General features: G+C 42.3%; 2 protein-coding genes across 28 annotated transcripts in view; one reads left to right on the plus strand and one right to left on the minus strand.

Annotated features, from left to right (window-relative positions):
* The window catches only part of CRAMP1 (cramped chromatin regulator 1), a 53,671-nt gene extending 30,720 nt beyond the window's left edge, over positions 1-22,951 (minus strand). For 2 of the 13 annotated variants that reach the window (XR_015277554.1, XM_023936379.2), the window contains exons 1-5: positions 22,684-22,884; positions 16,268-16,617; positions 7,236-7,429; positions 5,647-5,800; positions 2,370-2,453 (exon numbers count right to left, since the gene is read on the minus strand). Coding sequence is in view for 8 of the 13 variants with exons in the window: in XM_023936379.2 (XP_023792147.1) it covers positions 2,370-2,453; positions 5,647-5,800; positions 7,236-7,429; positions 16,268-16,616 (781 nt within the window). In the remaining 5 variants the exon portion in view is untranslated. Of the gene's footprint in view, positions 1-2,369; positions 2,454-5,646; positions 5,801-7,235; positions 7,430-16,267; positions 16,618-17,080; positions 17,238-18,781; positions 19,191-22,683 lie in introns of those variants that run through there. The other 11 variants (XR_015277555.1, XM_086855114.1, XR_015277553.1 and 8 more) reach the window with 8 other exon arrangements.
* IFT140 (intraflagellar transport 140) overlaps positions 19,262-24,377 on the plus strand; it is a 90,681-nt gene continuing 85,565 nt past the window's right edge. For 7 of the 15 annotated variants that reach the window (XM_086855097.1, XM_086855108.1, XM_086855095.1 and 4 more), the window contains exon 1: positions 23,096-23,217. Coding sequence is in view for 2 of the 15 variants with exons in the window: in XM_086855094.1 (XP_086711220.1) it covers positions 23,163-23,217 (55 nt within the window). In the remaining 13 variants the exon portion in view is untranslated. The other 8 variants (XM_086855096.1, XM_086855101.1, XM_086855109.1 and 5 more) reach the window with 7 other exon arrangements.

Consider the following 24,377-nt stretch of genomic DNA (forward strand, 5'->3'; position numbering starts at 1 on the left):
ACATTTTATTCTTACATAGGACTAATGTGCATAAATGTGCTGTAACATAGATCTCTGGAAAGTTTGCATTTTCATAACATGCAAGCTTTACATGATCCTTGCCACAAAAATTACCTTTTACATATGGATTAAATTACCCTAGTTTAGGTACTACAGCCATCTTCGAACACTGGGCTTTAATCTGACACTGGGGTATTAAAAAGCAAAGCTTCTTCCTGCTCAATTTCTGTTACTAAGGCAGCAAGGCAGAATGAAACAGCGTCCTAGTGTTTAACACAACAAAAAAGTAAATAAAAATTAATAAAGTGCTAGTGCAACCCTCATTTTTTTCTATGCATTACAGAGCATGTTTTTAAACAGATATTTTGGTAACTTGATTTATATGACAGTTAGGCCCAGATCTATTTACTGAACAGTTAACCTCCCTCTGGCAGTGCTTAAAGTATTTCTGGAGTCTTTTTCTGTCTTAATAGCTCTCAGTAAGTCTTCTCCATTTCTGTGACTGTGGATACCACAAGAGGAAAAAAAAGGTGTGTGGGGGGAGGAAGAAACTGCTTTCCACAGCTACAGAGTAGACTTGTCATAAGTGGGTATAGAGTCTTGCAGCTTGAGTACATTTGGTCTTGAAGACAAGAATTTTCCAAGTGACAGTGGGTAAAGTATGTAACCAAGTCCTGAAGTTCTAAAACAACAGAAGCACAGAGGCTGCAAGCATTGCCATGGTGACTGTGTGAAATCTTACTTCCAGTCATAGCAAGAAGGGTCTCCTTGTACAAGATGTGAGTACAGGAAAGAAACACTAACACTGATTTCTGCTGACAGTGCAATGTGCCTTGCTTCTGCACCTGCTTTGTCATCAAACAGTTCAAAATTGCTTCTCCAAGCTGACCACAGCTTCTCCAATTAACACACTGGAGATCTTTAAACAAACAGAATAAAGTCAGTATGAACATTCGCAACAGTCTCATTCATTAACTGCTATGACAGCAATCCCAAGTAAGGAAGTAACATAGCAAAAAAACCTTCCCAAAATCCCACAATCCTTTAAGGAATTGTACATGTTCACTCACGAACACTTTCGTGTCCATTTCACTTTACAACTAGTATGACTTCACAAAGAAGTGAAGGTATTTTGATGGTTTTCCGTATCCCACAAATTAAACAAAGCAGGTAGAAGATGCACTATGATGTAACACTGACTGTACAAAAAGCCTGGAGACAAATGAACAAATGCATGGATATAAAGGTGTATGCACATGGACTGGCACATACAGGGCATGTTCCTCTGCCCACTCTTCAAGCCAGTCATGTCAGAGCTCTTGCTGGTCTAGAAGCCATGAAAACCGTAGGAACCATATCCTAGGGCCCATCCCCACAGTGTGGACAGTAGGGGAAGGTAGGGATACTGTCTCAGGTGAGATTCCACCTGCAGCTCTGGGTGTCCCAGCATACGAAGAAGGCTTAAAAGAAAGACAAGGACAGACTTTTCAGCAGGGCCAGGAGGAACAGGACAAGGGTTGATGGTTTTAAACCACAGGAGGGGAGACTTAAACTACAACATTTTTTATTACAAGTGTGGGGAGGCCCTGGCACAGGTTGCCCAGCAAAGCTGTGGCTGCCCCATCCCTGGAAATGTTCAAGGACAGGTTGGATGGGGGTTGAAGCAACCTGGTCTAGTGAAAAGTGCCCCTGCCCATGGCAAGGGGTTGGGACAAGATGGCCTTTAAAGTCCCTTCTAATCCAAACCATTCTGTAGTTCTGTGGGCCTAAGCTCAGGTATGTTACTAATGCAATTAATCAACTGCTAGTAAACAGCGGATCATTGTTATGGCACATACTCCTCCATCTCCACTCATTGATACAGAGAAAACCGGACTCTGGGACTGACAAGGTCAGAACCAATCTTGCTTAATAGTAAAGTTATTTCCAACTGTGATTTGTGCCTTTTTGCCTTCAGGGTACAGTAAGAAAACATTTAGGGTAAAACTTAGAAAAAGACACCACCCCAAATTTTGACTGCATAAGCACAAATAATTCTGGGTGTAAATGCTATCATTGACACACTTAATTGCTTAGGTTTCAATAGTAATATAATAGGTCATCTAAGCTATCTATATGTTTTCCTATCACCTGTGGGCAATACATGCACTGCATTCTGCAGACAAACTCAAGAAACCTATCAAAGCAGACTAATGCAACAGACTAAGAAGGTCTGTAAAAATAAAAATATATTTAATGAAGAAGTAACACCACAGATTACAGCAATAGTCAAGAACTCAAAAGTGGAACTGAACTAGACACTGCCAACCTCAAGGGTAGTAACTTCTGATGCTATCATGTAAAAATAACCTGAAGTCATTCATACTCACATCCCCCGATCTTTTTCCTTAGTTCCCCATAGCAGATTAAGCCATACAGCTCCAGGGAAGATTTTTTCAGCCCTTGAGAAAACACTAGAAAGCAGAAAAGGTGTCAGTGAGATGCAGGTTGCATATACTCCTTTCAACACTGAAAAGGAGAGGATTTGTATTTTCAATGATGAGACAAATCAGATCAAAGGCAATATTAAGACAGAAATTTCTGGTTCAAGAAACACTATAATGTGATTGGTTCACCAACTTCCTTTTCATGGCATTTTTTAGATTACAGGAAAACAAAGCAGCTTACATAGAAGTTATACAATATACTGCTCAATAATATAAATATATATATATAAAATATAAAATATATAAATAATATAAATAAAAATTATACAATATAACTGCTCAATATGCAAAATAAAGCTAATCATAATAAAGCTAGTTCTTGTATCAACTGTTTACAAATTCTAAGGGAAATGTCCAGATGCCCCCAAGGAAATGCAGACAGAACTCTTTTACATGAAAATTCAGAGGTGGATCTGGATTTTCCAGAACACTTTTTGTGCACACAAACATACCATAAGAGATTTGACACAAATTCTAGATTCTAAATTTTTACACAAAAAATTGCTGACATTTTATTCAACTTTGCAAGAGTTTTTTTGTCCTTTCTCTCCAACACACAAGACGCAAACATTACTGCTAATAGGTCTAAAGATCTATGACCGCAAGGACAGTTTTGTGGTTTACAAATTAGTGAAAACATTTATTCTTGTCTATTCATCAAAACTTTAGTTCTCTTTGATCTCAAAATCCAAGCACACATACTTCTCCTAATATTAAACCTAATCAAACTACTGCACTGATCGTTAAATGCCTTCAGAAAATTATATTCTAGACCCCACAGATACATAACTTTTCGTTATCCAAAAAACACATTATCTTCTTCTGTGGCATCTTTTTATTTTAAAAATTCTTCTATACTGTGTTGGCTGCAACACTGGCTTTTAAATAAAATACTAATGGTATCATCTTAGTGCTGTCTTGTTCTGAAAAAAGGAACTCACAAAAAGACCTTGTGCCAGGTAGTTTAGATACTCAAGTCCTCCTCTAGGTAACCTAAGCTCAGGAACACAGAAGTTCATAAAGCAACTACATACTTGTAAGTACAGTATGTACTATCATACATAGTACAATAATAAGTATATTGTACACTAGCTTTGCATTCCTTCAGCTTCTTTCTAGCCATATCCATTTCCCCTTAATGAGTTACTTTCAATAACACATTATTTTTAATTTCTAGTGAGGTTTAACATGACCAAGTGCTGGGTCCTGCACTTTGGTCAAAACTTCCTGCAGCACTACAGGCTGGGGACAGTGGCTGGACACTGGCCAGGCAGAAAGGGAGCTGGGATGGTGATTGACAGCTGACTGAATATGAGCTAGCAGTGTGCCCTGGTGGCCAAGAAGAACAATGGCATCTGGCCCAGATCAGGAATGCTGTGGCCAGCAGGACCAGGGTAGTTTTTCTTCCCTTGTACTCAGTAATGGTTGGGCACACCTTGAGTGCTGTATCCACTTCTGGACTCCCCAATTTAGGAAGGATATTGAGATGCTCAAATGTGTCCAGAGAAGGGCAGTAAGGCTGGTGAAGAGTCTGGAACACAAGCCCTCTGGGGAGTGGCTGAGGGAGATCGGGTTGTTCAGCCTGGAGAAAAGGAGGTTCAGAGAAGACCTTACCACTCTCTACAACTCCCTGAAAGGAGGGTGTAGCCAGGTGAGGGCCAATCTCTTAGGCAACCAGTCACAGAATGAGAGGACACCGCCTTGAGCTGCATCAGGGGAAGTCTAGGATGGACATCAGGAGGAAGTTCTTCACAGAAAGAGAGACTGAGCATTGGAATGGTCTGCCCACGGAGGTGGTGGAGTCACTGTCTCTGAAGGTACTTAAGAAAAGACTGGATGTGGCACTTGGTACCATGGTCTACTTGACAAGGTGGTCATAGGTTGGACTTGATCTCAAAGGTCTTTTCCATCCTAGCTGAGTCTATGATAAAGAGATTGTACTGCACACTAGCTTTGCATTCCTTTAACTTCTGTTTACATCCATTTCTCCATGATGAGTTATTTTTAACTTGAGAGGCTTTGGCCACGAACTGTAGATGAATTAACTATCCAAACTTTTGCTGATATTTAGGAGTTGTTCAAAGACCAAAAAATTAAACCACTACAAACTGCCATGATTTATTCATCTTAGAATACACTGTCAGATGGACCAGAAAACTCTGGAGACTATTACTTAATCAACAAGCTAATGGGAGAACTGACATTTTTGACACCTAAAAGTCAGAAGAACTGAATCTTAGAAAAATCTGGTCACTCTGAAATACATTTCCTTAGCCTGTTATTTGGATTAGGCCACCTAGAGACAAACTTGAATCCTCTCTGCCCATTCCTAAGTAGTATGGATTTGATAAAAATCCATTCTCAATTATCATGTTACTATTACTGTTATAAAACACCATCAGCATTATTATTATTATCATTATTATTATTATTATTATTATTATTATTATTATTATTATTATTTGACTTCCCAATTTTGTTTTCATTACACCAGTTGCAGGTGGAGCGAAAATAATGGGAAGGGGAATATGGCACTGGGAATCCTAAGTTATTGAACCCATGGTACAGTTTCAAACTTCTTTAAAGTGGGAGAAAATATGTCACCATTTACACTTGTATCGGACTGTTATTTGTTTCTACCTTTCCCCAAGAATTGCAAAGTGGTGCTGGGTCAGTTTGCTTGATGGAGCCTGATTAATGTTTAGGCAGTTCTCCTTGATGGTGTGCTCCTGAGAATACAAAACATTTTCTTGAAGCTGGTTTATCCCCAGTATTAACAGCAAGATCTGTATTTACTATGGTGGGGTGAATTCACAGAGTAGCAGTGACATAAATGCCAGGTTTTGAGAAGTATTTTTCACAACACAAACTTGGTAGGGCCACGCTAAAAAAAATAAGAAGTGAGACACTGTGGGCTCCCCGTTACTGAAGGCATCCATGGCCAGGTTGGACGGGACATTGAGCAACCTGGTCTAGTGGAACGTGTCCTCGCCTATGGCAGGGGAAGGAACGGGATGGTCTTTGAGGTCCCTTGTAATCCAAACCATCCTGTGGTTCTATGACTATGTTCAGTATTTATTTCCTCCTCAGTGTTTATTTCCTCACCTCTAAAAGGCAGGACTCCAACCCTTGCACCAAGCCCATTTTGGTGCATACTAACCATTGTCAAAGTCAATGTACTTGGAGATCTTGTGCCAGGTGCGGTAGTAGAAGTGCCGGACCTGCTCCTTGTTCTTCACCATGCTTGCTGGTTTGCCTTTCTTCTTGTATTTCAGGGCGATGTTGTTCTGGATAGCTTCAAAGTCCTTCCCATGCTGAAGAAAGAATAAACCAAATTGAAATACTCAAACCTAAACCTGGATCTTGTCATAAGTCAAGTCAAACAAGGTGAGGGACTTTGGGGTTCTTTGTGGGAAATTGAATTTCAATGGCCATAAACAAAATTTTTGGGGATCAAAACTCAACAGTGAAAGAATGACATTGGCTTATTTTGTTTTATATTAAATGCAATATAAATGCCAAATTAATTACTTTCCAATTTCTTTAGTTGTTTCAAAATAAAACCAGTAGGATGCTAGCAAATTAAAAAAAATTACCAAACTTTATTTATAAATGTGTTAAGTAGAAGGACTGAAATCATTGATTTTCTCCCTGAGCATTCTTTACTTTCTTCTGCATTCCCCCCACCATTTCTGACTAGAGTAAATTAAAAATGTACTATATTTACCAGCTGCCCTTTTATTTACAGTACATTTCATGTTACTGTTACTAGGAGTAAAAAATTTGAGCTTCAAAAGAATTGATTTTATACACAACAACTCCTGCTATCACAAATTTTTTGTATTCAGAAAAGGCTGGAATGGATTTAAATACAAAGTACGAAAACCTCTTCTGAAAGGCAGTGCCACAAAATGAATGGTAGGACGGACTGAACAAACTGAGTCTCAAACCTACCTTAAAACAAATTTTTAAAGTTTTTCCTCACTATTCAAAAAAAATCAGTGAAGTGGTTTAGAAATTATTTGATTCCCAGGAATATTACTGCAATTCAGAGGAGTTAAAAAAAGAAAACACCGTTTAAGTGTTCATTTTGTCCACAAAATATAAGTATGTAATACCATGCCTATGATGAAAAAAAAAGATTTAAAAAGATTCACATGTGCAAAGAAGACTCTCCATCATTGCTTTTCTTTTTATTATTGGCATGCATTTTCAAAACAGATATGCTGTTGAAATAATCACAGGAACAGGATAAGTAGGAATCCATCATATATATCACAAGAGACAGAAGATAAGATGATGTAACTTTTTCATGTCTCTCAGCCATAGGACTGAACTGACTCTAGCCTCTTCATGGCCAAAGACTAAACAGAATTCTCTTTAGAGCAGATTGAGAACAATCCTTGGTATAATTAGAGCAAGTGTGTTGCTTTTGAAAGTTCAGATGGGGGCATTATTTAAGTATATTTCATTTGAAACAGAACTCTAATTCAATAACAACCGAAATTATTTTAAACATTCATTAATAAAACTTGGAAATCTTTCCTGTGTAAGAAAAAACCCAAGAAGCCTGACACTTTTGACATGTGGCTTTGACTGACAGCTGTTTTACAGTCCCTGTATGGCCCCACAAATGCTCATCTCTAAGTGGCCTTCTGCTCCTGCCAATCTCACCCTAATCAACCTTCTTCAGGAATATCCAAACTCTAACCAAAGTCATCTAAGTCTGTTATTTTCTTCTACATGTACCTCATACAGTCCCTCAAAGAAAGTATTCTTGTCCTCTGTGCTCCATGACTCCCACTGTCGTCGGACCTTCTTCCCTTCTTCCTTCTCTCCTGAGGAGGAGCCCAGGTTCCTTGCTGCTGACTTGGAATTCCCAGCAGGATTGCTGGGAGTAATTCCTGACGTGCCACCAGGTGCAGTCCCTCCATTATCTGCTGCTGTAAAAAAACATAAGTAGAGTGAATATTAAACCAATAGGAGCATTCTGAGGTTGTAACTCAGAATTTTCTCCTTTTTCACTTGAAATACAATGGGCAAATAATGAGGTTTATTTAATAGGAAGAAAATCTCAAAGCGCAAAAAATAAGGGGAAGGTTTCAGTGCTTAATTTTGTATTTCCAGAAGTAACACAGATAAGCAGGAATGTACCACGGCAGCCTCTACCAGATAACCCTCTCTGGTGCTCATATGCTGGTGAGCTCTGCAGTCACTGCCCTGCAGCTAAGGGGAACTCCTGAGTGGTACTGAACGGGAAGCTGACCAATAGAGCAAAATGATGTCCGTGAGGAAATCGGGCAGAACGTCACATCCTCATCTTTGGTCTTGATCCTACTGCCTCTGGAATAACTGTGGAAAGGGAAGGATTGAGAGATGTCGACTTTAGTTCATCACATGACAATGGATCAGCATTTCCATCATCTGATCCACAGTGTATCCATGTGATTCTCAGAGCACCACCTCTGACACGGCCCATCTAGGAAAACTCCAGCTATCCAAAGGACAGCAAGTCTTAACCCATTCTCCTTTCCCAAATCCTGCTGTGGCTTTCAGAAAAAGGCACAGAAGTGTAATCTTGAATGTCCCTTTGTCAGTTATCAGAAGATTGGAAATACTAAAATGAGAATAATGCCTGATAAGTAAGAGAGAATTTGATGTTTACTCAAGTAGGGACCTGGAAAGAAAATGGGATGGAAGGATCTACAAACAAAACACCATGCGTAGTTTGACACCGTAGTGCAAATACAGAAGCCAAGGTCAACTCCCCATAGTGCACTCATTTATTTTCTGTAAAAATATAACCATTCCCATTAACTTATATTTCCAAAATAAATTCTTTTGAATTTTATTTTAAAAAATATTTAAGATTTGACTGTCCTTATTGATGTAGACATGTACTTAATAAAAGAGAAGTCTTTTAACACTAAATATTGATTGCTCATTATAAAGAATGCTCATTACACGTTCCTTTTCTCCAGTTACTGAGCTTTATGGTTTGTGTTTTACCTCATGATATGCTTGCCTTAGTTTATTTGCTTATACACCCAGCTTGTACACTACAGCAGTCCCAACTGCTTTTCCCTAACTTTTAGATACATCAGCATAATTCTCTCTTTCATATTTAGGCTTAAAAAGTTCATTTATTTTTTCAAAATCAACTTCATGAAGCAGGGTTTTTTACCTGACAAAGCCAGTGTTTTATACATACATACATACATATATATCATTCAAGAACACAGAGATCCCACTTAAATAATTCTAATAGTACATTTTAAAAAAAGTGTCAGAAGAATCTGCTGTTACAGGCCCACTATGCTTTAGAGATCTAAAGATTTTTATGTAAATCTTAACAAGTCAGTTGCAATTTGAAAGGAATTCCTTTGGGCGACAAAATCGTATTTCTCCAAATACTAGAGAAGGTGGTTTGTTCAAGCAATGGAGAATATTTGAAATCAAACCTGGAAGAGAGCAAGATGTGTGAAAGTGCATTTTTTTCCTGTGTACAATAAATAGTTACTTGATATAAAGTATGATACTGTGACCACTTTGTTAATGGTTTCTTTCTTTATTTATTTATTTCTAGGGGTGACTATTTTGAAAAAAATTAATGTCACTACAAGGAAGCACATGAGGCGAGACATGAAAAAGCATTAGACATTTAGAAGAAAATGCACTTACAAAAATCTCAAAAAATCTTTCTAAAATCTTCATCAGCCACTGACAAAATAATTGAAAATTAAGCAATTTAATTCTTGCACTGTAGAGGTAAATTCTTTAAGAAAACAGAAACCTCAAGAAAGAAACTGAATACTTTAACAGCTGGCTGAGAAGAAGCCAAACACAGACACAGAACTGTTACTTCTTGATTCTGCAAATGTGAGATTGGAATATCACAGTTTGCACAGAAATTAAATACAGATCTTTGGTCAAGAAGGGGACAGTCAAACACATCAGGCTCCAAGCTCTATCTCCCCTCTCCTGTTGCTACCAACTCCCAACAGAAGAGAGATCCTTTATCAGAAGATAGGTACAAGATTTCAGTCCAGAGTCACTATTCTGGATCACTTCTGAGAAATTCTTCAGAGGAGAATGAGTGCAGGATTTGGGGGTTTAATCTGTGTGCTGGGTGGTTATTTTTTGTTTGGGGTTTCTAGGGTTTTTTTTCTTTTTTTTTTAAATACTTATTCAAGTAAATAAAGTCCTAAATCAGCTGCCTGAAGAACAGATCTTGCCAAGAATTTTCTAAAGATTGTTCAGTACACTTGGTACACATAAAGTTTTCATTATTAAAAAGCGTAAGAAGCTAAAGTATCAGTGAAGATTTTATGGTCTTATTAGAATTTAAAGTTCAGTTCATTTTCATTTACATTTCAGTTGTAGGTAAGATGGACTAAAGAGCTCTACTGGACATGCTGAAGACTCCATGGATTCAACTTCTACACAGAACATGTAGCTCATAATTGATTTTTTGTTCCTTTATGCACACTTACTATTCCACAATAAAAACTATAGTCCTGGGAATTTTATCAGAATCTTCTTTGTTTTAAACTCTTATAAATTACCATCCAGACAATTGTTCAGAGTATTGTATATGAAGATCTAAAAATCTGAATGACCTGTTACCTCTACAGAGCTCTTATGTGCCATCCAATTCTGCCAGGAACAGAGGGGTTTCAAACTTTCTTACTACTGTGCATAGTAGTATTTATTGCTGGGTTATCCCAATCCAACCTAGAGTATACTGAACCTTGGTATGGCAATGGAATGTACTTTATTCTAAAACATAAAACTATAGACCAGTTCGGGATAAAAGGCAAAAACAAAATGAGTCATACATCAATACATTACCCCCCATAAATTCATTACCACAATCTTACTGTATGCAATTCTTGTTACATACAAAACAGTTAATGAGCTTTCATCCCCCTACTAATGACTGATGATTCTATGATTAATTCCCAATAATGGATGATTTAAAACTGCATCAGTGCATTAAAACAAGAAGCTTCCCTGAGGCCTGCTATACCATTACTGCTGCAGAATGCTGAGGAAAAGGAGGGGAATCTGCTCAGGTGCTTGTTCAATGTAAAGTCTTTTATAGAAAAGACAAGACAAAGACAAGCTGGACATTCTCACACTGTCTACTCAACTTGTATCACCCAGCCGGTGACCTAGACATCCACACCATTACAGCTATAGCAGCTCCTTCCCTTCACTCCAGGTGCACCAGAGCACCAGGACCTGTATACAAGGTAGTCCTTTGGATATATAAGTTCCCACCATTTTCCCTCGGCCTTCAATACACAGTTTGCAAAGACTTCAGTTTTTTGTACTCAGTATTTGAACTGTAACCCCAATGAAATCATGGGTCAGAACACCAGTGTTCCAGAGAAACTAATTCATTCTTTTTGTCCAGTGTTCTCTACCCACCTATGAAAACTTCATTTATCTGTGACTAGCATAATATCACCTCAAACTATATTCCCATGGAAAAAGCTGTCTTTGTAATTCTAATCAAAACATAAACACTTGCAAAAATTTATATAAAGATATTTAAAGACTGCAGTTTAAGAATCTGATATGAAAATGAACAATGGAACACACATGTTTAAAATAACTGAGATACTGATAGTATCAGGACCTCATCATGGCTACTGCCACAAGTTCTTCCTTCTAGGTAGCATCACAGAGTTTGCCTTTCAGTCTTCCACTGACAGCTCTTACAGGCCACCTGACCCATATCTTCCCTGACGGATTACACACACACAAAAGCTGGAATCTCCAGAGTAAATTCTCACTACACCCTTGTATCCCACAACACAGGCTGGGTTACAGACTTAGCTCACAACATCTTAACTTCTTCAGGAGTCACCAGTCACTGTAGGTGGAACATTCATTTGGGAATACCTGTATAAACAAGATGGTGCATTCACACTCTTGCCTGCCACAGTTCAACTGCCCTATGTTAGGGCTAACTCCTCAAAACAGGGGATGCAAATGCCAACTTGTTACAGACAAGTTCCCTGCGAGTCACTACTTCATTTTGAGTGCTAACTTTGTAACTGGAAAGGAAGCTTCTGCCCTACCTCCACAGGACATAGCATGGACTCCTGAGAAGGGCAAGTCTAGAACAGCTTGTGTCTTATTGCATGGTTATACCATATAGTGTTCTTGTGAATTAACATTCAAAGTTTGAAAGAGAGAACCACAAAATATTCTGAGTTGGAAGGGACCCACAAGGATGATGGAGTCCAGCTCGTACATAAATGGCCCATACAGGAACTGTACCTTTGACCTTGGCATTCTTAGTACTGTGCTCTGACCAACTCAGCTAATCTCAGGTTCAGCTGGTAACTGTCCTACATGGACAGTGATAGCCTATCTTCTCCTAACTGTTACTAGTTAGAAAATTAGAGGTAGTTGAATGTGTTTAAAGCATCCACAGTATCAATTATCAACCAGAACCTTCTAACAAAAAACTTACACTGACAGGTTGCTTCTCTGTGGATGGGGATATGTTTAGTATACAATTTATCAAAGGCAGCACCATCTGAGTTAACCAAGAAGAGCTCTAAAAAACTCCCATGGTTTATTATATGTTTGGTCACTCCCCCATTTCCTGTAAATCACTATTCTCTCGCTCTTCCCAAAGAAAACACCCATAAAGCTCAGTATGAAGTTCCACTTAATCCTTCAGCTGTGCAACTTTGCAGGTATGTACCTGTCAGAGCTCAGTACCTATTGCACAGGAGGAGAAAATCCTCCTCTTGCGATACGGGATGAGATACTGTAGAGTCCTGGTCCTGAGCCACTTCGAAAGGGAGGGAAGAACTGGGGTAAACGAGATGGCAAAAATGAATGAAAGCATGTCAGGGTAGGATGGAAGGAGAGGTACCAAGTACAAGTGAGATGGATAGAATTAAGGGGAATTTCAGAACAAGGGACTGTGCCAGTAATTTTTAAACAGGGATTGATGTCCTAGAAAAATAATGCTGGAGGAGTAACATCTCAAATGATTGTTACAGTATATTCTGCAACATATGAACTCAGGAAGATACAATAAAACACATTGTAAGGATATATATCAGGTATTTTGGCATCTACATCCTCCCTACAGCAGAGTAGTTGATTTAACCCACATGCCGAACACGAAACTTTGGCACACTGAAACAAACTAGGCTGCTTTTTAGCAAGTTCTATACCATGCAAGAAGATGGAATGCTTTAATTCAAGTAAGGTTTCAGCAGAATAAGTCCTTTTTCAAAAAAGAGCTAAACAAACCCAAATACTTGTTTGAGCCATTCTACACATTTTAGAATAAATGCAGAACAGCACGAAAGACATCTTCAAGCTTCTGCTCATCACCATTAGGCTAGTCCTCCTGACTTCAGACTTTCTGCATTCAGAAAATGGATAAAAACACAGAAATGGGAATACTCTACTCTAGTTCAAGCTACATCTACAGCACATGATAGCAATGTATTCCTCACCGCCTTTTACCAGCGTGGTCACAACATACATGCACATACATATTCCATCCACTCTGGCTTCATGGACCAAAGCCCCAAAACACAACACCTCATGCTCAGCAACCATGTGGCATGTTGGTGTTTGAGAAGCAAACTCAGAAATCCCTTTTTCAGAAACCTTAACTTGGTCTGCATCTCCGCCCTCAACAAACCTCCCTGCAATGGAACTCACACAACAAACTGTCTCAACACCATCAGTCCTTCAAGTTCCTGCTATGGCTTCATGAAATTACTTGAAGACTTCCTTTCAAGTCTTCATGCTTCAAAAGTTATGCATCAGTTGAGGTGTAGACTATGACCTTGAAAATACAGTTAAGAGGTAACAAACAGTTTAAAAGACTATGATAATAATTCTAAAAAAATTAGAGATTTAGGTATTTGTGCAGGTAATTTGATAAAACTTCCCACAATTCCAAATGGATTGGCTACTGAAGTGAAACAGTTTCCCAACTCAATTTTACTGTACTACTTCCAATGTAATTTTTGCCCTAAACTCAAAAGTACACCTCAGTACACAAAAGGCAAGAGGCAGAATTCAAAGGTGCAGTTAAAGAGTACATCAGGGCAATTTGACTATTAGCAACATGTTTACACACTCCATGAGGCAGTACTTGGGAATTATTATGAGCGAGCTTCCCTGAACAACAGTAAGATAAAGTTGAAAAGCCAGCAGCTGCTGAGTGGCACACTCTTTTTAGAGTTTACAGCCAAGTTTACCAATGATTTGTCTGCTACAATTAAGGACCCTAAAAGCGTGAATGCCAGAAGTAAAAAGGAATTTGCAACACAAAGAAAAAAAATACTATTTTCAAAACTTTTCTGAAGACAAACCAATGCCTGCTGGGCAACTACAATTTGAAAGAAAGCAAGTGCATTGATCACACTCTTTAAAAATTGGAGTTTCCCCTTCAGAATACAAAGGTTCTAGAAGCAGAATCATTTCAATAAAATGTTAAGAGTTACACAACATTATTGAATGCCTATAACAAAAACAAGTTTCTGGTTTCACTGGACCAAGCAAAAGCATGCCACTCCAGCTGTCAGAGTTACTCGTGTACCCAACTCCTTGACTTTGACATAAACAATGCAAAAGCTTCCAGGTTCAGAGCTGATACACTCCAGCTTTTCATCATTTTTATACTTACAGAGGGATGAGAAAGTTAGTGGGACAGCTAATGAAAGGATTAAAGTCCAGTCTTTATTAGTTATCTCCACCCTTCCATTCATTCCCTATCAGAAGCTGGCTCTGTGAAGCATTTTGGTCAGAACACTATGAATTCTGATCACAAAGCATTCTACTAGGGAGAATTTAGACAAGCCGGGAAAACCTCTCATTATGCATCTCTGAACATAAAGAACTCAAATTAGAAAGGATCCTACTCCATGGCTCTCTTCTCCAAAATCTGACAATTATAATCTCAACCATATCAGAGAATTCAATCGGACACATTCATACCGGATCTAGCCAGACAGAGCTGTGCCTGGTCTTAAAATTGAAAAAGTAAAAGCACAGTCATAATTCTACCACTGTCACTCCTGAAGAATTGAAGAAGTTCTCCCAAACCTGATAACATGGTACAGTGATTGCAAGCACTATCCATGACTGGTTAGTGCTTGTCCAATTGCTTATTTTCGGTTCTGTATGTAATTTTCTTATGTTTCTTTTGGAAATTTCTTTTCCTATTGTGTTGATACTCTTAGTTAAAAATTATTCTGCTGCTCTAGAATTGGAAATAAATGTTCATGTACAAATACACAAACTTGGATATACACTTCCACAAACATATATATTTGTTCACACATGTATGCACTTCCAAATCAATGGAATAACTTCAAATGGACATTCAACCTGTGAATCATGAACAAGGCATATTTCAAAGAAACACCTCCTCTCATCTAATACTATTTACAATTCTGGAATTAATTATACATAGCAAAACACTCCTGGGTATTTCATTATTTGGTTTCATGTAAATGCCAGAAAAATTAGGAAGGCCTTTCTGTTCTGTCCTCTACCACCACACAGAGCTTTCATTGAACATTCAAGAGATTAAAGAGGACTTACAAAGGTATTTAGAAATACTTTAGTCAATTATACCAACTGTCAAGCAACTGAGTTCAAGAACATTTTTCTGATATAACAGTAACTAAAATATCCCAATTTGCACTGCTTTATTACTGCAACACAAAACTATCCTAATTGCAATGTTTACTTAATGCCCAGCATATGCACACCCCTGAGATGGACAAGAGTGAGATAACCTCCAGGACACATTTATACTACATGGAATTGTACTTCAATTTAGCAGACAAGGGTAAATTTCATTATTTTAAATGTTGATGCAATCTTTGAGTGCTATTTTTCTCAAAAAATAACAGAAAATAACACTTGAGTACTTTAGCACGATATCCAAAATTAGGCTCAAGTGCAGCTCAGCTGCAGTGCTGTCATCTAGTCACTGCTGAACATACACAATAGCACCAAAATACTCAAAAATCCCTGCTGCCTTCCAGCTATTCAAGTTAGAAACAGCTTCGAAAAAAACCCAAAATCAAACTCTTGTCTCCAATGCTAAGTGAAAAAGCAGGTGTGTGTACGTCTGCACCTACAGACTTTCAGATGTATATAAACCAATCTTATTAAAAACTCTTATCACATAGATGCCCAAACTGTTCTGAAACAGTGAAACAGGACTCCCAACACCTTAGAAACTAATATGTCAATATGCGCATTTCATTGCTGTTTCTAAAACAGTTATTTGGATAATAGAAATAATTGGGGGAAATCACCAATGTCTTGCGGGTGGGTTTTTTTTTTCTTTGCTAAATAGCACCCAGTGGCTATTTTGTTACTATCCAATAACAGAATTCAGAGTGCAGCCACCTGATTACACAGCTAGCTAGAGTCTGATTTCCTAATCAAAAACACAGGAATTTCTCAAAACTCGAGATAGATTAAATAAAGACATTAAAGACTTGCTTCAATAATGCTGAATTTTTCCTCCTCCACATAAATATCCAGACCCCCCATTTCTTGAAGTGCAGAGAAGACAGTGGGCAGGAGAGAAGCTGAAGCCTTGGGACACAAAGAAGATTTCAGCCATGAAAAACAAGCCCGAAAACACCTTCCCAAAACCAAACAAAAGATGGCATCTACAAAAGGAGAATAACAACCCACAGCCCCACAGGTGCCTCCCCTCTTTGCCATCCCCCTTGCCTGAATGTTTTTAGGGTGTCAAAATACAGTACCTTTGCCTTTCCCGGCAGTGCTGCTGCCAGCCGAGGAGGATGCCTGAGAATCCTTCTTCAGTCTCTTGCTCTGAGGTCTAACGCTGGATCTGAGAAAATGATGCTGGTCCTGGCTCTGGGAGGGCTGGAGAGAGGTAGGGGCCGGTGACAAGTTTGGGTTCGGTGGAGGGCTGCTGGTAGTGTTGCTGTTAATGATCTTCTCTTCTTTCTTTGTGCTGCTGCTGCCTGGAGCTGCCTCTCCTCCTCCTCCTGCCCCTTCTTCTTCCAGGGACTCCTCATCTCCTCCTGCTCTCTTGCCCAGCTTTTTCACCCCTTCCTCCCCGCTGCTCTCTCCCAGTTTCACTGTCATCCTGCGGGGGAGGAGAGGGAGAAAAGAGGCGATCACACAGTAAGGCCAGGGAGCCCCCCAGGGAGGCAGAGAAACCCCTGGGCTGAGAGGGAGAAGTTTAGCTGCAGAAATTCCTCTCAACATGGCCGCCGTTGTTTGTTACTAAATCCCCTTTCGTTTGCTGTCCCGACCCAACAACCTGTGCCGAGGGCGGGAGGGGGAAAGCCCCGCCACAACCCCCCCGAAACCGGCCCAAACGGCAGCCAGGGCCCCCCGGTAGCCCCTCGTCTCCGTCCCGAAGGGCTCCAGGCCGCCTTTGGCCGAGAAATCGCCCGGTCAAACTCGGGCGTGTGGAAGCGCTCGCCAGCGCTGGAAGAGAGGCAGCCGCTGGGTCGGCGGAGCAGAACGGAGCGGGGAAGTGCTACTCCCCCATCCCATCCCACCCCTCCGCGGCTCCCGGGCCCGGGGCTCTCCTCTCTTCTCACCGCGGAGCCGCGGCCCGGCCCGCCGCGGGGGGGGGATCCATGCTCCTGGATGCAGCCGCGGCTTCTCCTCCTCTCTGTGTGTGTCTGGGGCTGGGACTGGCCGAGACTCCCGAGGTTCCCGCTCCCCTCCGCCCCCACCCCGCACCTCCCCGCGCTCCTTCCCGCTGGGCAGCCCCGACCCCACCGCCCCCGCCGACGGCAGCACCGTGGGCCGGGTCTGTTCTGTCACCGGGAACGGGCAGGGACCAGCTCCCCATGCCGGCACCTCTGCCCGTCGCCTCTGCTGGGAGAGAATTAATGCCACCCCATTCTTTTTCCTCTTTTCATTACTTTTAATTTGGAGGGCAATAAACTTCGTTCACACCTACAGCTGTTGCGTACCCTTGCTTGGTTGCTCCTGGCCATGCAGAGACCCTGGCCAAGCAGGACAGCCCTGAACCCTGAAAGCATCCCTGGGCGTTCAAAGCCATCTGTCAACTTTTGGACCTGACATTGGGACAGTTGCTGGGATGACCACTTCCTGTGCTGACTTCATAAATCCCCTCAATTCTGAAGACTTTTTTCAAATACTTGGAACAAAATGTCAGATAGGACACAAGCTTAAGGCATTAAATCACATTATCTGTTTAAACCCAACAGCTTTGGTTTTCCTTAAAGACTGTAAAAATATTACTGACAGCATATCTAAAAGAAGTCAACTTCCAAAAAAGAGCCAGTTAGAGCACCCAGCAAGAAGCAGCACTTGGGATGCAGCTGCCTTGATACCATGGCAGGAACCACCATCTAACTTCCATCTAGGGAAAAGATAACCAACACGAGGAGGTAATTCTGAATATCACAAAGATTGGAATGACTACAGATTATGCTGACACCAGGATAACAAGGTTCAAAATAAAGAAGACACATCGACATGATATGGCAGACAAGCTCAGGAGGTTACTGCTTACAGGTTGTATTCTTACTATTAAAATTATATTGTTCCCTCTAATTTTCAGCTAAACCACTGAATCCATCCAGAATTGTGTTAGGCAATGTTTCACTCCTTGAAAATCCTCAATAAACTGATGCTAGAACTGTGGATCTAAACTCACACTGAAATTTGGTTATTTATTCATCTGACAGCTCCCTAGTTACAGACTGGTTCTTCACACAGCAAAATCTAACAGTTTCTAGTTATTTTGAGGACAGAAATCTTCCAGTTCTGACAGTGTGTGCTCAAAAACTTCGTGTAAGCAAGGCTCAAATATTTTCAAGCTTGGTTTTGTTACTGCAAATTAAACTATGTACCCACCCACTGTCCTTCCCCAACAATTAGTGAGGGAGTAACAAAGACATACTCCTTGGGGACAGCTCCTTACAGGACCCGAGTAGCACACTCCAAGATCTGCCCCACTTCTCAACTACTGGCTCCTTCCAGTACTCTGCCTAAGCCCTACATGCAGTTTCCCCGTTATAGCTGCTTTATCCTTTCGTTTTCATCTTTTTCCTCCTTTCTCTTTTTCTCCTAAAGTGAAAAGTTCTTCAGCCTTGCTGCTTTGGTCGTCTACACCCTCATGGTCGTCCCTCCGCTGCCTCCCGTAAGAGCCGCAAAGACCCGTTCCACAAACGCGGCCGTCCCGGACGGGAGAGCGGGGCCGGGCCGGTCTCCCCAAGGCCAGGTGCATCCCGCCCCGCAGCTTCCACCCCACTCCCCTGCCTCACCTGCCGCATCAATGCCGTCACGCAGCCTCCGCGCTCCGGCTCCCCCGCCGGCGGCTGCCTCGGCTGTTCCGGCACCCGCAGCCCAAGGCACACCCGGGCTGCGCTCAGACCCGCCAGCTCTGGAGGCGGCCGGCGCGGAGCCCAGCGGCCCTCCCAGTTTTGCTGGCGGTGGCAACCCCGCTCCCGGCTGTTGGGCCGACCGCTTCCCCGGGCTGCTCCGAAACCCAGCAGCAGTCCCAGCACTGCCAGGCTCGGCCGGGCTTGGGCCGGGCTGGAGCCGTGGCGGTTCCGGTTCCTCCTCGCCCTGCCCTGGCCAGGGGCGGGGCCGCGGCGCGCGGGCCCAGCTGAGAGCGTCTGCGCTCCCCGCCCCCCAAACAACGCACTCCATTGGCCGGCGGCAAGCGGGAGCGAGGTGGGGGCGGGGCCGCGGCTGCGGCCCCAGCGCGAGCCAAACAAAGCGCGGCGCGGGGCGCGTGACGCAAGCTCCGCGAGGAGGAAGAGACGGCAGCGCGTGTCCGCCAGGGCCGGGGTGAATCCGAGATCTGGCTATTGATTGGCTGAAAGATAAACCAATTGAGAGCCCCTTAACCGAGACCTTCGGACCGGGCCCAGGATTCCATTGGTCAGGGAGCGGGTGATTTGTATGCGGCGCAGTATTTGTGGCTGGCGGCTGGGGGTGCTATGGCTTTGCCCTGGTTAGTCGGGTGTTCATTTAACGCTCCCTCGGGGCCTTTCTCCTCCCGCATAGAGCGGGCCAGCGGAGTTGGGGCTCGCTAGCTACGGAAATCATATTGGGCCGGCAGTACTGTTAAGTCTCGCTCCGTTTGCTGGGACCCTGGGAAAAGTGTGGGGCCGCTCTTACTGGAGCAATTCTGACGTTCCTGGGCTGTATGTGGAAACAGGCACCCCATGTGAGGCCCTTCGCTGGACCAGGGCTTGCTGCAGGGCATCCTTCTTTTCACAGCGGGGGCTCCTTGATGTGGACTCATACTTCTATGTGGTGCCTTCACGTTAACTACTAAGCAAGATAATTTTAAAAAAATATTAAAACTGGTAGTGCGTGAGATGCTTATCCCTTAATAACATGTTTATGGAAAGAACATTAAATCATCCTCTTTTCTGATCTTTATAACTCTCATAGCAGGAAGTGCCTTAGTCCTCTTCCGAGGAAAATCTTTGTAAGCTTAGGAATAAAGTCGTAACTAGTTAAATCACATGATAATGTTTAAATTATGAAAAATTTGGCTCCTGTGGAGCGTGTTGTAAGTAATTGTCTATGATGATTGGAACATGTTTTGAGCACTGTAAATATGCTGTAAATTGTATTTGTGAGTAACCAAATGGAATTTGTTAAAAAAAAAGTTTGTCTCCAATGCCTAGCTTTGCATTTAAATCTATATCTTAATTGTTTTGGGGTTTTTAAGAGAGTATTTTTCAGTTTTGTTATAATCTAGCACAAGATCATATGGCTTATTTTTGTTCCTTTGTTTGGCCACAACTAAATTCAACAATACTGTTAGGAAATTATGAATTCTGCATCTCCACTACCAGGTGTTTCCATAGTGCCTTCCTGAGAGATGTCGAGTTCCATTCAGCTCTCCAGCTGAAGGTTTCCATTCTCTCTGCATGTAAATAACTTTCCATTTTTGAATAGCCTCATTTCCTCCAGTGGACTGTTAAGGTGTGAAATTGCTCATGTGTCTAAATGTTTGTGAGAGAAAAGCTGACTCAAAAGGAGTTGGACAAGAGCTGAAAGGCAGGGGGTAGGGTGAGACGTCAGAAGGCACTTGAATTTCCATTTGTTCGGTTTTGATCACAGTCCTTCCCCGCTATTCTGTTTTTATAGACCTGCACAACTACAAAATGCAAATAATCTTCCAGTGTTTGTTGCTGTGGTTTTCTAGGCCAGGCAAGAACATTAACTTGGATTTGTCCCACATCCTGAGTATTTTAAGGTATGAACAAATTATGTTTTTACTAGAAAATAGAGCAAGCAATGCAGAACTGGACAGAGCAGAAGGACAAAGTTAGTACTTTAAATTTATGTTAAATTTATGTTATGTTAAATTGTTTTTAATTTTGCATCTAATGTGCATGATCATTGCAAATTAGAACATGGAAATACTTTTCCAAAGATCCTAGATGTAAAAGCCACCAATATAGTGAATGTTCTGTATTTTGCTTTTAGATTACTTAGAAGCTAGTATATTTCATTCATAATTTATTTCTTCTTAAAAGGCTCTGAAGTTGTTTATTCTGGCAAAAAAATAATGGATGATCTTTGCGTTGTTAAAGCAATTCTTTCCCATGCAGGGAAGAGGATTTAAATCAGGACAGACTGCTATTGTTAATCCCTTATTGCTTGCAGAATAGGAAGCACCTAGTCCTCCAATTTTGTTTTTCTCTTGTTGTGTGAGGTCAAGCTCTTAGGGAAAGAGAGGAAATGGACTGTGAGCAACTGCACTACTGCAGCCAGTCCTGGGGCTTTAGGGACTTGGAGCTGTTAGGCATCTTTTATGATACCAGGGACTTGGAACTAGATGATTTTTAAGGCCCCTTCAAACCCAAACTATTCTGGGGTTATATGATTTTATGAGTAGATGGGAAGATATTAAGATCCTAGGATTTCACATTCACTTGTCTATTTATCATAGAAGCAGGGCTTCTCTGTTGAATATTGAAGGGCAGGAAAACTTTATTTCCAGTTAAGTCTGCACAAATGCAGGTATATAGTTTAGTTATTGAGAAAAAATTTGTGTAACATTGAATCAGCCAATTCTGAGAGCTGTAAAGTTGTCACTTGAGCAGAGAGTCAGTGGGTTGTTTAGGGTTTAAACCCTATTTTTATTCTAGCCCAGAAAGGAATGATAGACTAGATGATTTTTTGAGGCTTCAGCTGGCTGTGTGTCTCTGACTTGATTGTATCACATAGTTGCAGTAGTTTCCAGAATAGCCTGGTTTTCTGAGAAAACAGGGCATCTCCACATGGTCTGCTCAAATCCTCAACTTTTTGTCTGACAAACTCAAAGCTACAGTGGGCAGAGACAAGAGATGAATTGCCGATTGCTTTGGGAGTGGCACCTGAGTGAACTAAAGGGGCTATTGCATGTTTAAGGATCCACCATGAAGAATGCCATAAATGACTGTTAGAGCTGATGCCTTTTAAGGGAGAAGATAGAAAGCTCCAGGAAACAGGACTTTTTCAGTTCTGCTGCTCTGGTCTACAGGGGTTGCTGACTTGTAACAAGAAGGTCTAAAACTAGTATTTTGCCTCTCTACCTGAAGCCTACCCATAATTTGATTAGGTATACAGTGTGTTTCAATACAGTGTGCTCTCACTAGGTACTTTTTCCTATTTCCTACCAAAACAGAGTGTTGCTGGTTGTTGTTGTTGTTTGTTTGGGGGTTTGTTTTTTTCCGGAAGAGTCCCCGTGTATTTGGGAAAGGAAACTGATAAAACACCACATAAACTACATGTTACACGTGGCCAGTCAACCTTGAAATATGCAGGAGCTACCTGTCATAGCTGTACCAGGTGTGTCTGCTTTTCATCGGCTTGCATTGAAGTGTTTTGACTTCAGAGGAATTACAACTGACTGTGGATGGGACAGTGCTGTGAGGATTTGGTCTTGAATGTTTTCAACCTTTTTGCAGGTGTTAGGCAAACCTTGCTGTTAGGGCTGGCTGCAGGCCCAATGGGGGCAAGAGCTGGGAATGGAGCTGGGCTGTACCTGACACGGCTTGCAGATGGCGTGCTGAGGAGGTGCAGGGTGATAGGAAGGGCTTTACGGGTTGTCTTCGTTTAGATGTTACTAGAAAAACTTGGTCATTAAGTAAAAAACTTTTTCCCCCAACACTCAAAGAGCCGCTGAGCTCCGGATGGTATAATTAAATATGGTTACCATATGCGTTCACGGAGGTTCACCTGGATCACGCTCCGTCACAGCAGGTGCTCGATAGCATTTGGGGCCGGGACGATTTGGGGAAGGATCTCGATTCTCGGGGCAGCGGCACAGTCCATCACCTGCGACAGAAAGAGTTCCTCACAGGTCAAGCCACCAAACCCTGAAGACGGCTCTGGGACCCGCGCGCAGCGCGCGGACAGCGCAGCAGCCGTCACTCGCGGGGACCGCGGGACCACCGCCAGACCCACTGCGCTCGGCACTTTCCGCCACTCTCCGTGTGCCACCGAGCGGCTTCGGCCATTCCCGCCACTCCTCGGCTCCACTCGGCAATTTCCGTTCCGGCTCGCCACGTTGTCGGGGTAACGCTAAGCATCGCGGAGCGAGTGCGGCCTGCGGCACGAGCGGTGAGCGCGGGGGTGGGACAGAGGGCGGCGGGCTCTGCCTGCAGCAGCCCGCGGCGTGTCGGCTGGCTCTCCATGGTTGTATCTGCGTCCGGCCCGCGGCAGCGGGGTCGATCGCGGTCAGCCGGAGGTGAGGGGCGCTCGTGTTGCTGCTCGCGGGCGGCGGCAGCTGGGGTGGGGGCGGCCGAATCCACCCGCGGGCGAGAACACAGTGGCGTGGCCCGCGTGTTTGCCCTCTCGGAGCCGGGGAGTTCTTGGAGCCCCTTGTTCTGTGCCGGCGGGTGGCGGTCACGGCGCGGATGAGAAACTCGGGCAGGGTTCGGTCCACTCCAGGAGCTGCTCACGACAGCAGCAGCCTGGGCTTTGCCTGGCACAGGCTCCCCACCCCTTCTCCCTTTGTGCGGGTCCAGGATTCAACCGGGATTTTACTTAATCTGTTTTACTAGTTAGAGAAGATTATACATAGTCATTAACTATCTTTTTGTTGAACAGAGCAGTTTGGTGTGGGTTTTTTTTGGGTTTTTTTTGTTTGTTTGTTGGTTTGGTTTTTTTTGGTTTTTTTCCTGGGGCTGGCTATTTTGAACAATTGCAAGTTTAAAAACCAGCATTTCTTATAGGTAGGGATTAAAGGAAAAACCTCTGCTTTTGTTTTGGTAACTGTTGAGTCTTGGCAGAGAATCTTTTAAGGCAACTTGGACAGTGACCCCTTTCACAATGTGTGTAGTGACTGGGGGGCATGAGAGTGCAAAGCTCTACAGGTACAGCAAACAAAGCTGGTATCAGCCTCGCTTAAATGTGCTGATAACACTGTGACAGATCATAAAAGCAGCTTTTATAAAGTATTGTCTTCAAAGACAGAATAGCTTTTTTTTTTTCCTCCCTGAACATTGATGATTGTTTTGTGAAATATGTGTGCACGTTCTGGCTTGCTGCTGTCATTTGCAGTTATTAATGTTGTCTGTAGTGTTCATCTCTGTGAATCTCATTAAGTTCAACAAAGCCATGTGCAAAGTTCTACACTGGGTAGGGGCAATCTCCATTACTGGTATAGTCTGAAGGATGAACAGATTGAGAGCAGTCCTAACGAGAAGATGTGGGGTACTGATGAGTGAAAGACTGGAAATGACCTGGCAGTGCACACTGGCAGCCCAGATACCCTGATGTCCTGGGCTCATTCCCCCAGCGTGGGTAGCAGGGAAGTCTGCCCCTCTGCCCTGCTCAGTTGAGACTTTCAGGTGTACCTCGAGCTCTGGGGCTCCAGCGTAGGAAGGATGTGGAACTGGTGAAGAG

The sequence above is a fragment of the Cyanistes caeruleus genome, chromosome 17 (genome assembly GCF_971803275.1).
Source record: "Cyanistes caeruleus chromosome 17, bCyaCae1.hap1.1, whole genome shotgun sequence".
NCBI classification, from domain to species: Eukaryota; Metazoa; Chordata; class Aves; order Passeriformes; family Paridae; genus Cyanistes; species Cyanistes caeruleus.